This window comes from Mesoplodon densirostris, chromosome 8 (assembly GCF_025265405.1).
Source record: "Mesoplodon densirostris isolate mMesDen1 chromosome 8, mMesDen1 primary haplotype, whole genome shotgun sequence".
NCBI classification, from domain to species: Eukaryota; Metazoa; Chordata; class Mammalia; order Artiodactyla; family Ziphiidae; genus Mesoplodon; species Mesoplodon densirostris.
Window position 1 is genome coordinate 29,206,016 of NC_082668.1, and position 17,543 is coordinate 29,223,558.

The following is a 17,543-nucleotide window of genomic DNA, read 5'->3' on the forward strand; positions in this document are numbered from 1 at the left end:
ATCTGCTTGTTGTACTCTCCTCTGTCCCATCCTTACCCACCAAGTGAATTTCTATCTGTCTTTCTAGACCTTGAGCCAGTGTCACCTGCTTTGCCAGGCGCCCCCAGGCTCCTAGCTCCCTTCTCCCCAGCACGGTTGATGTCTCCCTCCTTTAAGCTCCCCGTGGACCTCGTCCATATTCCTTTTGTGGCAGATGACAGGCTACGTGCTACATGTATTTTTTGTTTTAATTATTTGTCTATTATATTCAACAGTGAATCTCATGAGGGCAGGGACTGTATCCTGTTTTCATCAATATTCTTCTAGCCTAGAGTGTGGAACAGTGGATTTTCCATTTTTTTAATAAGCAAAGTTGTTTGTTTTGTTTATGTTGAATTCCAGTCTTACTCCCAGTACTAGAGAGGTTTTGGTGGAAACTTTGTGGAGAGGTCCACGTCCTCAGTATCAGTGAGTTGGTATGTAAAGATTCCCCCAAACTACCTACGGGTTATGCATTATTTAAGCTACTCCCTCTGTATCTCAGATGTGTTTCTTCTATTTATTTCTTTGGATGACAATGACATTTTAAAATCAACTTTCATACTCTTGATGATTACTACCAGAAGTGGATATAGAGTTGGATGGATCTATTGGCCAAAGTCAGCCTAAGCTCAGAGCTGTTCTAATAAGAGCAACTCTTCTCTGCTTACGAAAGTGTGTGTTTGAGCCTATTTTTTATGCACACTGTTCTGCACATAATATCCGTTTTTCCCCTTTTTTGGGAGAGATCCTTTTGAATTTTGTAGTATGTGCGTGGTTTACCTATCTTTTTAAAGTGGCTACTTTATAAAAAGTGTTCTAGACTATTTATACATATATGTGCACATAGTTTTAGTTTTTAAAGTCAGCATTGTTGTTAAGAGTGTTAATGGTGCTTTGCGACCATCTAGAGGGCTGGGAGAGGGGGGGTGGGAGGGAGACGCAAGAGGGAGGGGATATGGGGATATATGTATGCCTATAGCTGATTCCCTTTGTTATAAAGCAGAAACCAACACACCATTGTAAAGCAATTATACTCCAATAAAGATGTTAAAAAAAGTCTTAATGAATTCTTTTTTTTTTAATTTTTATTTTGAAATAATTATGGATTCACAGGAAGTTGCATAGATAATATAATACAGAGAGGTCCTGTGTATCTTTTACCTACTTTCCCCACTGGTTATATCTTAAGTACCTATAGTACAATTAAAAAAAAAAACAAACAAACAGGAAATTGACATTGGTATACTGGGTCTGTATAGTTCCGTGTCATTTTATCACGTGTAGGTTTGTGCAATCACATGATCAACATACAGAGTTAATGAATTCCTTTCAATGCCCAGGTTACTTTTACCAATTGCGTTTCTGGAAGAGAGAAAGAAAAGCCACACTTTATACTTAGTTACACTATGGGCTTTAAAATTTGGCTGTGTTCAGAAGATGATGTTACTTTGATATTTAAGCTGTGGTTCCTGGTTGGAGGAGGTGTGGAAAGCCGGGTAATTCGCCAGCGCTGATGGAGCAGTTTCTTTTGTAGGTGTCTAAGCAGGCCAAAGAGTTTCTGGAGTACGTGTACGAAGAGCCCCTGATCGACATCCAGCAGGAGAACCCCATGCTGTACGGGCACGCCGAGCCGCTGGCCGCCGTGGTGCGCCTGCGGCAGCGGCTGAAATCACTGCGAGCCTATTTGTTCAGCTGCCGGGCAGCAGTGGCCGAGGATCTGCGCCGCAGGTAAGAGTCATAAATGTCAGACGGCGCCGGTTTGTTTTTCTTTTCCCGCCCCGGGAGGGTGGTTAGAGGATCTCCAAGGGCCTTTACAACGTGGAGTGTCTCGAATTCTGTGGCTCTCCCTCCGGGCTCATCTTTGGCTCTTTCCTCCGAGGGCCTCTATCCGGTTGAGCCAAGCACAAGGAAAATAATATCTCAGCGTAACTGAAGGCTTTTAACCCATGGATTCAGTTCCCACAATGGTGAAGACCTCTCTTTACCTGTAGTTTAACTTGAGATAATATTCATGGGAGTGTCTTCATTGATCACTTATGTAGTGTTTTATATTTCCCACAAGTTCAGTTCATATTATCATCAGGAAAAAATAAGCATGTTTGAAATATTTCATAACTTAAAAACATTTTTTCAATGGGAAATTAGTAGGTGGTTGTTCAAATCTTATTTTGCAGACAGAAGCGAACTTGGTAAATGATGCAGGCTGTAGAGCTGGAATTAAAATGCATTAAAAAACAACAACAAGCACAAAACATGAAAAGGCCCAGGATTCTGCCTTTTCTTGCTACCATTGACATAGGCTGCTTATCCATAGCCTGGTTATCTCAGAGTTTATGGAACATGCAAGTCCATGCCAAGCTCAGATCCTCAACATAAAAGTGAAGTTAAAATGTGCCTGCTCTCATGAAATTCCTTCTTTTACAGTTAGGTTTTATTGGCATTTAAATTCTCACCCTTGGCATATATGAACTAGCTTATACTTGAAGTAATTGTTGATGGTGTTCATAAGTCCCTAAACATACCTTTTAATTTTTTTTCAATAGAAATTTAAAGGCATACATTAGTCATGACTTTTGGAGGCAAGCCTATGTGAATAAGAACCTTTGGAAAGTGATATCGTTTGCTATTTGAAATCCAATTAAGATCCAAAGAAACTGACAAAACCCCAGGCATCTGAAGAGACATTTTGAAAAGAACTAAATGTAGATGGTAAGGGATACATAATATCTAGACAAGCTCTCATAAAATAATAATGAAAAGGAAGCTGCCATAAAGTAAAATACTTCTCAGTGGTAGTCATTCTATTACCTAGTTGTTTTTCAGAAAGCGCTAGAAAGTGGTCAGGATTTACTCTTGTAAAGTCTAGGCAAATCTTAATTTTAAAGATCAGGGCTTTGCCTGAAAGGCAATAAAATTATGTGTCTCAAACTAATTCACCAACTAAACTAGATACAAGATTTTTAACACTGAAAGTATGTTTGTTCTATTACTTTCACTACCTTTTGGTTTTGCTCAGAGCTGGTTTTTCCTGTGCCTATATTTTTAAATGATATTAAAATCTACACATGGGAATCATGTTAGATACCTTTATGATATAATGTTTTGCTTTGGTTAAATATGTCAGATCTGGGCACACATTTAGAAATTAAATAGCGGATCCTCTCTTCATATGGATGACTAAGAATACCTATGCTGTTCCAGCAGTTTGGTGGTTTACCACCATGTACTGCGCCTTATGGCCAGACCACCAGGAAAGGAATGGAAGTTCTAGAAAAAAAGCATTCCTAGGGCTGTGAGAATGAAAATAGTAGTCTTTTTTTCCTTTTCCTTCATTTCTCTTTCCCGGACTTGCTCATGACTGTTATGTAGTGTAGTGCCTGGCACAAGGTGGGTATTCAGTAACTACTGAATGGATGGATGGAAGGAGGGATGCGTGATAGATGGACGTCTGTTAGAGTGTCACTTTAGACCACTGAGCAGTGGCTAGTAGCCCAGTTTTGAGGAAGGAGTCATCTTCAAATTCTTCCTTTTCTTACTTCCCCGTGTCACTTAGCACAGTGTTTCGCCTATCTGAATCTTTCAGAAATTGTTGAATGAATGAACAAATCAACTAAAGAACAAACCAAATCAGCCAAAAAAACATTTCTGTTTCTGGGATAAGTCTCAAATCTTTCCTCTCCTATTCACTTCCAGTGCACTCCCCTGGTTCAGTCTCAGGACTATTACAGTATCCTTCTAACTTTCTGTCTCACTTGGGTTTCTTTCCTCTCCAGTTGAAGCTTCGCATCAGACAAATTATTAAAGCACAAGTATGGAATTAAAGATCTGCCCCAATCTAATCCAGTATATTGTTCTACACTCTCAAACACTGCACTTCAAATACAAATAATTATTTAACTCTTCCCTCAGTGCATTCTGTTGTGGGAATTAAATGGGTTTTTGCAAGTGAAGGGCTTACAGTAGTGCTTGTACATAGTAAACACTCTATAGATACCATTATTATTAATACTGCTTTCTTTTTTTTTTTTACTTAATTAATTTTATTTTATTTTTGGCTGTGTTGGGTCTTTGTTGCCGCACACGGGCTCTCTCTAGTTGCAGTGCACGGGCTTCTCATTGCGGCGGCTTCTCTTGTTGCAGAGCACGGGCTCTAGGTGCACGGGCTTCAGCAGTTGCAGCATGTGAGCTCAGTAGATGTGGCATGTGGACTCTAGAGCGCATGCTCAGTAGTTGTGGCGCACGGGCTTAGTTGCTCCATGGCATGTGGGATCTTCCTGGACCGGGGCTCGAACCCGTGTCCCCTGCATTGGCAGGCGGATTCTTAACCACTGCGCCACCTGGGAAGTCCTAGTACTGCTTTCTTATCCTAGGCTGTTCTTGTCTCTAGCTTTTAAAATCGTGGTTAAAGGATTCCCCTTAAAAGCTACCCCTGAGTCTCTGTCTACTGGAATTGGGCTCCTTCTGCTACTCACTGTATCAGGAGAGGGGTGAGCAAGAGGAAGTGGGTTGGAGGGCCAGCCGGGCCCAGGGCCTGCAGTTCCTGGGTACGTGGGATGCACTTAATCTGAGCGTTTGTTGCATAAAAATAGGTGGAGCAGGGCTTCCCTGGTGGCGCAGTGGTTGAGAGTTCACCTGCCGATGCAGGGACACGCGTTTGTGCCCCGGTCCAGGAAGATCCCACATGCTGCGGAGCGGCTGGGCCCCTGAGCCATGGCCGCTGAGCCTGCGTGTCCAGAGCCTGTGCTCCCCCATGGGAGAGGCCACAACAGTGAGAGGCCCGCATACCGCAAAAAAAAAAAGAAAAAAATAGGAGGAGCAGGAGTCTCCCTAAGGCTCCCTAAGGGCAAAGAATGAGACAGTGATTCCTACGGAGCCCTAGAGGAGGTGATTGATGTTTTTTTTAATGTTATTTTAGTTTCTCTATACTTATATACTGTTAACATAATGTTTGGGGTTAGGTTACCATGCTCTCCAACCTGGCACAGAGAAAAAGTATACCAGTAGCAAGCAGTACTCATAACTTTGGGGGGAGGTGGCGAGTTAGAGGGAGGCTAGAAATCATTTTGATTTATTTTGAAATATGACTGTTTAGTGAAATATGTCTAACAGATTTTTCTGGGATGTCCATACTTCTTACAGCTGGGCCATGCTTACTAATTCCACCTTCTTCAGTGTCTATAAAAATAACCATAGCTACAAAGGGGAACCATTGCCCACCTCCCTTGCTAAAATTCCTGTCACCAGAAGCCATCTCTTGCCTATCAATCATCTTTCACTTTTATATGGAATCTGACTTTTCAAAAAGAAAATTAGCCAACGGTACTTTTAACGATGATCAGCGTGTTCCAAAACAATACTTAAGGTTCCCTTTGTTTCACCTGCGGGCACCATATCTAGAGTGGGGTGGTTTAAACAGTGAGAAGCACCTGCTGGGCACAACTAACCATACGTATCCTCGATAGAAGTTAAAAGAGGGAGGAGTTGATGAGCAACAGGGGAACAAAAATAGAGCAAGAGAATCCAGTTCTTATCTAGTCGTAAAAGGCATTCTCTCCCTGCCTGGTTTTTACCTCCATATAAAAGTTGTCATTAATCTCCAGCAAGTAGGCCCAACATGCTGAAGACCTGTCAGTGCCATATAAACAGGATAAAGCAAACTGTTAATATTGCTGTCATGAGGAAACTGGAAACAGACTGATTAATCGTATTGGCGCTCAACCGCCAGGGAGACAACTTCGGTCGTCGCCTTATTAGGGAAGTCACAGTTGGCTTTTAGGCCTATCATTACGATGACCGTCCGGTTTTTATCCTCACTGTTTTTGTTATTGTTGTTAAATGAACGCCTTGTTCTTGAACCCATACTGCAAATCTTGACTGGCAGGGGTGATTAGTTTAGAAAAAGTCAGTATCTTCCATGAAATCTAAAATGTTTATAGTGCCGACCGTTCACTGTTTCTGAGGACTCCCAGATGGCGAGCGACCCTGCTGGATTGATTCAAGGCCTATTTAACTTTTCAGGAGAAAAATTATTTACCGTGTCCACATGTAAAGGTGCATGAAGTACTCTGTGGAAGGTCCTTGCACTGTCAGGACACATCCGGAGCAGCTGCCATTAAGGATGTCTTCAGGAGGGACCCTAAGAAAAGCTGGGAACACAGGAATAGTGGGATTCATGTGTAAGTCAAAGTCACAAAAGGGCACCTTGGGGCCAGGTTTGGCCCTCAGACATGTTTTGTTTGGCCTTTCAGGGATGGCCCCCACCAGGTTTTAAAGTTGCAAAACAGTAGCTAACATTTAAATAATTAGGAGTTTTCATGCTCACACAAAATAAAACTCTCTGGTTTCTCTTAAGAAATCAGAAGCTCTGATTACACAAAAGCTTCCCTCATTCCTGGATGCAGCAATCAGCTTTACATGCTGCACTTTCCCGTGGTCTCTACCCCTCCTGTCTTCTCCCCACACCCACTGGCCTTGGGTACATAATACGTTGCTGCCCTGCGCGTCTTGGCCTCAGCCCATTTCATTTATTTATGATGGTACCTGGGCCCATGTGAGATAATTACGATTTAATCAATTAGAAAGTACTTTCCCGTAAAGATTGATATATTATTTGCTCTTTACAACAGCCCTTCAGATGGGTTAGACAGATGGTATTGACAAAGAAGGGAAAGAACTGGGACTCTGAGGTGCTGCGTGACTTGCCTGAGGTGACAAAGCTGGTAAGGAACAGAGTCCCCACACGGAACCAGGTTTTCTGATGCTCAAATTGCTGCTGCTTTCCCCAGTGCATTTGCTGGTGGCCGTGACGTCCAGGAGTTTCTAGATTCTTCAGAGGAAGGAACTGCTTTTATTATCTCCTGAAGCCTTGATTGAGGTCATCTAGGAGAGTGTGAAGGAGGGCGGGGAGGTGGCAGACAGTAATGTCCCTTGAGTGGGAAGGTGCAGTTGCTGACACAGGCACTCCTGTGCTCACTGCCAGCGCCAGCCTTGGAGAACAAGGCATGACAATTGGCTTAGCGCTAATGAGTGCATTTTTCTCTAGGTCTGTGTTTACCAAACCTTTCCATTCCATAGACCTGTAAATGTAGAGGTATCTGTAGGGTTGTCTTATCCATGTCTTTTGCTAAAACAAATATCCACCTATTTTTCACCATCATTTCATAAAAGAACGTAGTAATGCTAAAAAAAAAAAAAAATAGGCAGACAGCAATGAAACAACTTTTTAAAGTCAAATAGGTTTAAAATTCGTTCTACTGTGCTTTTTCTTTTCTCATTTTGCCTTGGATTGCTAAAAACATCACCAGACCAACACCAGCTGTTTGGACTAGCTTTTCAGAAATCCCGATTTAAGTCATATGTTCTGTTCTGAGTGCTGAAGTGAAATCATCTAGTCCAAAGAAAGACATCATAGAAATTAATTAGTGGATGCCTGCATGTTTCCCATTCTCTATCATTAACAAATGATTTGGGGATTGGGTGCCTGGTGAATCCAAAGTTCCTATTGTGATACGTATTTAAAACTAGTTTCTCTCCAACACTAGTCGAGGCCAGTAAGCAGTATTACGCCTATCCTTCCAGTTACTTAGAGAACAACTGTGATGGTTCTGGGGTAACAGGTAGTCCTACTCGTTTGTTAAGTTTTGTTCTTGGCTTAGACCATTCTGAACAATTTAACAGCTTGATTTGGGAATCTCTAGACAGTACCAAACATGATTCTTCTACCTTCTAAGTCACCTTTTCCTGTCTTTGGTCTCACATTTTATTTGAAATTATAATTATATCCAGAATTAGTTCTCACTGAAATATCAGCTTTACTGAACGGTGAGAAATTTCTATCATAAAAACAGCCATTTTTATGACCATTATTTATCCTGGTGAGTGCCAGAAAAAAATGTGTGTGTGTGTGTGTGCATATGCGTATCCTGTCAGACTCTCCTTGCCTCCTCTTCCTTCAAGCAAAATTTCGCAGCTTGCTTAGCACTTAGGAACAGTCCCCAGAAATGTCACCTGATTCACCAAGATTCCCTGCCCACTCCTTTGCTTGTTACCCCCAAGGAAAGCTGTCTGTCTGGCTAGTGAATTCACTGGACAGGAGGCTAAGTCCAAAGGGTGAAACCTCCTTTGGATGTCCACTAGCGTCTCAAACTTAATATGTCCCAAACTGAGCTAGTAGCCCCTCCTCCACTCCTGTAGCAAACTCCTCCTGCTGCAGGCCCCCATCCGCCTGCCGGCACCTCTACCCATACGGCACTTCACGCCAAACACCTTTCTCCCGCATTCCACACCCAACCTATCAGCAAGCCCTATCAGCTTCACCTTCAAAATATACCCACTCAAATCAAAATCACCACAGTCATCACTTCCACTGCTACCACCTGGGTCCAAGCCACTGGCACTGTTCCCCTGGATTTTTGCGGTAACTGATCTCCCCCTTCAGTCTGTTCTTCCGGCTACAGCTATAGTTAATGTGTACATTAGATGATATCACCTCTGATTCAAACTATCTAATAGCGGCACCTCTCAATCCAAGTAAAAGCCAAGGACGTATAAGCCTGGTTCCCCATCACCTCTCTGCCCTCATCTCCCAGTACGTTCCCCCTCCTTTACTCTGTTCCAGTCATACCAGCCTTGGTTTGGTCCTCGAGCACGCCAAGCAGGCTCCCATGTGAGTTTCTATGCTCATTTTCCTCTTCCCCAGTTAGATAGTTGTGTCGCTGGCTTCCTTACCTCCTTTAGATCTGTATGCAGCTGTCACGTTACTGAAGCATCCTTGACCGCTTTATTTAAAATATTTGCACACACTGCCCGCCCCGCCGCCCCACACTTTCTCTCTTCATTCTCTGCTTATTACCACATAAAGTGGTGTTTGATTTTTGTCTGTCTCCCTCTCTGGTGCCATCACGTATGGCTATGGCGGTCACACTTTGCTCAGCCTGTGCAGCCGTGTGCAGAGGCCCTGCTCTCTCCACTAGAATGTAAGCGACAGAAGGTCATGGCTTTTTATCTGTGTTGCTCACTGCTCTGTCCCCAGGGCCTAGAACCATACCTGACATATAGTGGGGGCAAATAAATATTTGGTGAACAAATTAATGAAATAAATAAAGTACTGTTACCAACATTCTGCCCACTTAATGGGGTCAAACAGTTTTTTCATATTACAAAAAATACTGTTCATCATAGAAAACAAAAATAAGAAAGTCATCCATTATCTTACCACTTTGGTGCATATCCTTTCACACTGCTTCCTCTGCAGATTATTTTTTCCCTAAAAAATGGTTTTATACTGTACATACTTTTTTTTTTTTTTTGTGGTATGCAGGCCTCTCACTGTTTTGCCTCTCCCGTTGCAGAGCACAGGCTCCGGACGCGCAGGCTCAGTGGCCATGACTCACGGGCCCAGCCGCTCCGCGGCCTGTGGGATCTTCCCAGACTGGGGCACAAACCCACGTCCCCTGCATTGGCAGGCGGACTCTCAACCACTGCGCCACCAGGGAAGCCCTGTACATACTACTTTTAACCCAATCATTTCACTTAGTATATAGTGAACATCTTTTTATGTCGGTAAATATTTGTCTAAAGCATCATGAATCACTGAGTGAAAATGGTGTTTTGATGCATGAGCATACTGATATACCCTTGATCTGGGAAGAAGTAAATGAGGATATTATTCAATGTACCCAACAAAAGATTGCATGAGCTGGGAGAGATCATAGCAACACCTCCTCTTCTCCCTACCTCCCAATAAGTCAGACATATTAGGTAGAGGGGTTATCTGTTACAGAGAAAAGACTTCATGCTCTTGTGACTCGAATACACTTAATGTAGGAGGCTAGCTTATTGAGAGCCTATCTCCTCGGGCAGCCTCATTCTTAAAACACAATCTACACAGACTTGATTTGCTGTGTCTCTGAACTGCAAACGAGGAATGTCTTATAACCAAAATCTAAGGTCCAAATGTGCCATTGATTATTAGCCGAAGTCTGGTTAATATTGGCTTTTAGAAGAATAAGCCCATTTTAGCCACAATATTATCACTAAATTAGTCTCAGTAAAGACCAGTGGTTATTAGCACTTCAAGCACATAGATAACACTCCTTTAAGCTCAGTAAATGAACACAGCTCTTTATGTTCTCTGTAAGACTTAATATTAGCCAGACTTTGTAGCTAGTTTTCAAGCTAGCTAATTAAAAGTGTCATTGGGGCTTTACTCTCAACAGATTAGCTGCATGAATCTATCAGGACTCAAACTACTAAAACACAGGATGTTATTTTGATAGTTTTTGAAAGCAACCGTTCTCAGTCTCCTTCAAGAATTCCTTTTCCCTTGGATGACTTCTAGAACTAAGGTTTTCAAGTCATCTAACCTCCTGATCTCCTGATAGCCCCTCCCCCTTCCTTCATTTTCTCCAGAGATCTCATTCAGCAAATTTTATAAATATATATGCTGATATCAACACTCTAAAAAGGAGTTATAGACTATCTGCAAAAGTGTCATTCAAAGCTAAACAGATTGATAAACTGAAAAAAGGAGCTCTGGCAAGTTATATATTAATTTTACTATAATATACATGTAGCTTTTTATTTACCAAGAAATCCTTCAGAAAGTTAAAAAGTGTTTTATCTTATTCTAAGATTAAATGAAATCTATAAATTATCTAAAATCATTTTCTAAGAGACAACAAAAAAATAAAACTCATGGCAGGAAAAGTGTTATATTCTTAGAACCATTGAATACAGTAAGAATTTGAGCTAAGATCTATAATGTGATATAATCTGTCACTTTTATAATCAGACCCCAGAATAATCACAACCCAAATTACTTCCCAAGTATTTCTACTCCAGGCTTTAGACTGTTGCTAAGAAACTTAAGCACAATTTCTAAAAGAGCCGGTAAGAGACCCTTATTTCCCATACCTCTCTTCCAAGATATAATATCTGATGCAATCTTGCCACTTTTTCAGCCAATGAGATTAGCAAAATGAGGTATCTACTGAAATGATTGAAGCTTGTTTCTTCCACATGGGTTGCTATCGCAATATCTGCCTTTGATTTAAAATTGTTTTTCCATTAGCTGGGAGCATGGTTGGACATGAGAGTCATGTCCACATCCAGTCTAATGTAACTATTTCAGGAAGTGTTTGCAGCTCATATCAAGAACACCAAATTGCATCTCCCTAGGGATGCTTCACAGTGCTTTTTGCTGATTTCAGCGTGGGTGCGTGTGCCCTCCAAAGGAAAGATACCGCAGCCCTCTCAATTCCGTACAGATTACCTAACCTGGAGCACATATTCTTGGAGAACACAGTAATATTTCAAAAGTAAATGGTTTTCCTTTCTAAATTATTCCTTATGCACTTCTACCTGTATTCTTCCTTTAGACCCTTATGATTTAGAATCAAAATTGGAGGTTTTCCTTTGGTGTCATCTTTTTTATTGTGTGTGTGTGTAAGAGAGAGAGACAGAGACACACAACACACAGGAAGGGAGGGAGATGAGTCTTTCCTTTAAAGCCTGTCTATTACATGTGCTGAGATATCTTCATTCAGACTTTTTTCATTTTAATCATTGGTTTTTTAATGCCAGTTATGCAGCTCAAATAACTGAGCTTCAGGGAAATGGCGATATTACTAAATCTATCAAAATCCTGCAAAGGGTGTGCCTGACTTAGTCCCTTTTCTCTCATGAGCATCAGGGCTTGGTGGGAACTGAGTTGAAGTCCCCAGAAATTAGTCAGGTTAAATGAGTCTTGATGTATTTGACTCAGTGTCCTGGTCCAAAATAGAAGAGGACCCCCTACCTGTTTTATATAGACTACTTACTGCCTTTGATTTCTTAGGCCATTATTTCTGCATTTTTAACCCCAAGTACCAGCTGTGTAATATAAGGGATATGAATCATATATGACCTTTTTCCCTTTTGATTTTCATCTTTTCTTACTTTTCTCATTGGAACAATCTATAAATGAAGCCTAAGTTACCTTCTCAGTATGTCAGGAAATCCTAAAGGTGATAAAATAGAAAATGTTGGCACTAGAAACAGTTGTGCTAGTTGGTTTCCATGATCCTTTAGTAGGTTTCTTCATTGTTCTTTGGTATCAGAGAACTTGACAGTGCCACCTGCCAGCGATGCAGTTTCCCTTGATGGGTGAATGAAGTGTGGAGTTGACTCTCCTTATCACATTTGTCCTCTGGCTTTGGCGTCAGGGCCAACCAGAAGAAGTTGCACTGGCATGAGCAGGGCTGTCCTTGTGGTTGGCCTGTTGGCGAAATGCTGTCAGACCTGATGATGAATAGGCCTGCAGTACAGTGAGGTCACTTACTGCACAGAGAATCCTAAACACAGCCGCCTCACCAGAAACAAAAGGCAGCAGCATCCTGCAGCAAAGAGGCCGTTTACCAAAGGATTGCCAAGTCAGACAACTGTAACTGTAATCTGTAGCTTTCCGTTCCTAACATGTTGAAGTTTGGAGGGAACATTGGAGAAATTAGTAGTTAGTTACCTTTTACATAACATTTTAGTAGAAACTTGAAGCATTTCAATTAAGAAAATGCAGAGCGTGTGTATCGGTACGTGCACCCTCACACACACAAATGTGTACTTGGAAGAGCTCCTAGCTGGGTCCACATTCCCATTTCCTCTAGACCTTTACTAGCTCAGGCTCTGTCATTTTCCTTACTTTTCTATCTGCAACTTTGGCTTCTGTACTAGCTTCTTCATTTTAGCATATAGATATGCCCAAGTGGCTCCCATCTCTAAGAAAAGAATGCTTTCTTAGTCCTGCATCCTTCTGTAGCTATGGCCTAGTTTCTCTCCTTTAAAGTTAGTTTCTTAAAAGAATATTCCACGGTCCTTCACCCCTCTGCAGTCTGGCGTCCCTCTTCCTCCTGGATACTGTTCCAAGGTCACTAATGAATTCCCCTTTGCCAAAACCAGCAGGCACCTTTCAGGCCTCGTGAGAGTCTTCCCCGGATTATGTGACCTCTCCTCCGCCTCTGATGCCGTTGACCCTCTTTGTCCTTGAAATTCTCTCCTTCCTTGGCTTCCTGGATGCTGGCTCTTCCGCTTTTTCTCCTATCAAACTGCTTCTTCCCAGCTTTCTTCCTGTGGCTGTTCCTTTAATATTATTGTTTTGCCAGCGTCCAGTCTTTTCTGTTGCACTAATGTGTACTATCTCGGGCTCTTCCTCATTTTCATGTCTTCACCTGTAGGCACACAGCTCTCCTCCCTGGACTCACAGATGACTCCACCTGGACATTCCACACCTCTGCCCCGACAGCTGAGCTACCCTTTCTCCCCAAAGGTGACTCCTCTTCATTATTGCCTGTGTTAGTAGATGGAACTTTCATTTACCTGCTGGCCCAGCTGGAAAACCATGAGCAGTGCCAGGCTCCTGCCAGCCTCCGTTTCCTGTTAGTCTTCATGACCTGTGGATTGTTGGAGAAATCTGTCTGTGGTAGGCCATTTCTCTCCAACCCCAGGGCAACCTTTTAAATTCCGTTCAGACCCCCATCATTTCTCACCTAGTTCATCTCCAAAATTTTCCATCTCTTCAGTCTCTTCCCCCTTCTGCTGTCAATGATCTTTTAAAGGCCCAAGTCCCTTCTCTTGCTTGAGGCACTCATCTCTTTGGGGGTAGGCTCTTCTCTAGGCACCTAAGCCCTCGCATGTCTGGCTACACCCTAACTTTCTGAGCTCACACCCTGCAGTCCCCCCAACCCCCAGCACGGACACATATACACATATATACGCATACAGAGCCTGTTCCCTGAAAGAATTATGTTCGTCCTGGCCTCTCTGCTCTTACCCGTGCTGCACCCTCTACCTGCAATATCCATTCTTCCACTCCTTCAGATGGATTCTGACCTGTAGGTCCTCTGAGACCTTTCTTGAACAGGTGTCCTGCAGGCTCCCCTCAGCCCTGCACTCCACGCTGGAGCTGGAGCTATCTGTTTACTTGTCTGTTTATCTCACTTGTCTGTATGTATTGGAAAAAAAACTGTGTCTTCTCCAAATTTTCTGCCACATACATACCCAGCATCTGCTCATTGCAGTGAAAGTGTGTGCTGATTTTAGCTTCTGATTTTAGGTTCTTAGCCATAGTGACCAGTCACAGAGGTCATAAGATGGGACTTCATCTGCATTATATTACTGGGCCATATGGTGATCATAAGTTGTGTTTTCTGACCAAAAAAATGCAGATAATCATTCATCCTTTATTGAATACATTCATAGTAAAATTATAAAATGAGATCTGCCATGGCTCTCAAGGGGGTGCCAAACCTTGCCTCCCAGATGTGAGCAGGTCCCCTAGCAATGCCTGAAGTGGCTGCAGTTTCATCTCTGGTCCCCTGCAGAGCCCTATCCTCTCCTAGTCAGATCTGCCAGAGGCAGCTTAATGCTACCCAAGCACACTGCAGGCCTCCGGGTTCTCCACAATCCCTTCCACAACTGACCCCTGGGAGGCCCTGCTTGTTCCATCCATTTCCTAAAGAGCTCCTGTCAGATGGGCCAGGTACAAGGCCAGCTCCTTGTACACCAAAACCACAGTGGGGGAAACCCTGGGCATCACCCAGATGGGATGTTGCCTGTGCTTTTCGGGGCTTGGCTTTTATGTCATTAGTTGCCCTGCACTTCCCCTGTGGACATCAGCCTAAAGAAGATATCCAGAGAAAGACAAACGCTGTATGATATCACTTATATGTGGAATCTAAAAAATACAACAAACTAGTGAATATAACAAAAAAGAAGCAGACTCCCTGATACAGAGAACAAACTAGTAGTTACCAGCAGTGGAGAGTGGACACAATATAGGGTGGGCGTGGGTGTAGGAGGTATAAGCTAGTAGGTGTAAGATAGGCTACAAGGATGTGTTGTACAACACGGGGAATATAACCAGTATTTTGTAATAACGGTAAATGGACTGAAACCTTTTAAAAGAATTTTTTGTAATTTAAAAAAGAAAATTAAAGAAAAGATATTCCAAGAATGTCGTGCCAATTCAGTCTGCCTTGACGGCGCCAGCAATGAAAAAGAGGAACAAACTGACGGGGTCATCTGGCCCCACCTTTGAAATCCTTTCCTCCTCTAAGCAGAAGAGCAAGTCCCTACCTCTAAATAACTGCAACAGATCTTTTTCTTCTTTTATTTACATTAAAAAGCATCCCTGTAAGAGACACATTTTAATGCTGCTCAGGAAATTTATTCTCATATTTGACTTGAATGCTTTCTTGATATAATTTCCATCCTCAGAGAGAAGAAAAGCTGATTGGCATTATCTGTCTTAAAAGTCTGTATTTTTTATGGCCACCACTAAATCTCCTGGACACAACATCTTCTCCAAACACAACAAGCTCAGTTCCTTTATCTTTCCTGCATACATTGCATTTTCCAGTTCTTTGTGTCGTTAGGCTGACCTCTCGTAAATTATAGTATTAGACACTGAAGAGTGCCAGAGAGGACACAGCAGATACGGTGCTTCTGGAGGGGCTTAGAATGGCTTCCAGAGGGGAAGAGAAAATAAATATGTGAGATATATTTACACACAGAAACACTACATACACAGCTCGCTTTAGCTGTGTAAATAAAGTTTAAGGAGTATTAGAGATTACTGTGTCCAAAGTTGGCCGGTTATTGCGAGAAGAGTAACGAACAGTGTTTGGAGGCAAAGGGGACCCAGCCTAGAGAGGAGAAATTGGAAATCCTCTTTGCTGCTCATCAGTTGTGTTCACTGATCATATCCGTCTCCAGCCCTTAGCACAGCACCTGGCTCATTTTAGGCACGCAGTAGTGTCTGTTGACTGGATAACTAACTGACTGGCTGTAGTACTCTAGTAAGTGTATACCAGTATGATTCCATGTGTACATTTGCAATTAATTCTTATATCCTGTATACTCTCAGTCATGGAAGTTTTAGGATTTTAGAGAAGAACTTTAAGTAGCAAACGTTAACGATATGCTACCCTGCATTTGTCCCTGCTAGAGTTCATTTCAGTCACCTTCCTTCTAACTCTTTCTCCAGCTGGGCTACGTGTGTGTAAACCAGTGGAAAAGGCAGGAGCTCATCTTGAAATGATTTTCCAGCCTGCTTGTTTAGTTCAGTCCGTCTGTTTCTCAGCTCTGCTGCCACATTGCCTTCAGTTTACTTTAGTTAAGGGATTTCATTATGAGGCAATTGCCTCTGAAAAAGGTTATTCCTCCCATTCAACCACACTTAAACATCCTCTTTCCCCATAGCAGATTATCATACTTTGCTACCCTAGCGACCTCCACTGAAAGACTGCATCCTAGGTTTGCTTTTCTGCACATGATGTTTGGATCTCAAGTCATCTTGCAAATACTGATACATATTTTAAAATCTATAAACGCAATCTCGTATTCTGGATTGGATCCTTGAACAGAAAAAGGACATTAGTGAAACAACTGGTGAAATCTGAATAAGGTCTAATTTACATAGTAGTTCATTTCTTAGTTTTGATCAATGCACCATGGTTGTGTAAGGTGTTACCATTAGGGGAAGCCAGGGGAAGGGTATAAGGGCACAAACATTTCACAAAAAGAGGAAATGTTAGGAACCCACGTGCAGGTGAACATCCTGGTTATTTTCAAAACAATTTTTCAAGCATGAGAAAAATTGCAGACTACCAAAGTGTACTTCAGATAATTCTAGGCTTTGTAAGGTAAACAGAAGTAAAAACAACCCGTGTTCACACTCAGCCCCGCTTCCGTTCATTTTCCTCCAGGGTCCGCTCCCTCCGTTCCCACAGCTTCAGCTGCCCCCTCTGTGCTGCTGGCAGAAGTACCCCTGGCTCTTCCACATCTCTCAGCCCCACATCCACAAGGGCCACGCCTGCTGTCCTCCACACAAGCACTTGATATTCAGCGCAGTTAAATCTCAATGCTTTTCCCCCACCCCCGGCAGCCTGCCCTGTGTTGGCCAATGACATCACCATCCTGTCTCCCAAGCTAGGACTTCAGAGTCGCCTTCAATTCCAAATGTCACTTCTTCCAGAAGTGCTCCGTGTCTACACACTCACCCCTTTCGCTTTCGCCTTGTGGTTACCCTGGAAGAGCCCCTGGGGTACGTGGTCAGGACTGTCCCTGCCAGCAGTCTCTCCACCCTCCCAGCTGCCTTCGGGAGGTGGGCATGACCAAACGCCTCAGTGTTACTTTCCTTCGTTTAGAAAGGACCAATGGCTCTATATTGCTGCTGGCCTGAACAGTAATAAACACCCACCTGGAAGAGAGATGTATTATATGCCTATATTAGATGGTCAGCTCAAACCCACCTTCCTCCTTCCTCCACCTTCATCTCCTGGAAAGTAGAAGAAGCACAGGCCTTTGGAGTCAGAAAGTCCTGGCCTTGAATCCCAGCTTGTGACCCTGGGCAAATTAGTTTTTGCCTCTGAGCCTCAGTTCCCTCTCACATAAAATGGAGGTTGTACTTACCACGTGGGATTGTTGTGAGAATTAAATGATGTACGTTGAGGGCCACACCTGAAGCAGACTTCTCTCATTGTTAATCC

At 42.7% G+C, this 17,543-nt stretch overlaps 1 protein-coding gene across 8 annotated transcripts in view; it reads left to right on the forward strand.

The window, feature by feature from the left end:
• The window catches only part of PLEKHM3 (pleckstrin homology domain containing M3), a 194,567-nt gene that overhangs the window by 85,006 nt on the left and 92,018 nt on the right, over positions 1-17,543 (forward strand). For all 8 annotated transcript variants that reach the window (XM_060106882.1, XM_060106880.1, XM_060106881.1 and 5 more), the window contains one exon: positions 1,556-1,749. In XM_060106882.1, the coding sequence (XP_059962865.1) occupies positions 1,556-1,749 (194 nt within the window). The remainder of the gene's footprint in view (positions 1-1,555; positions 1,750-17,543) is intronic.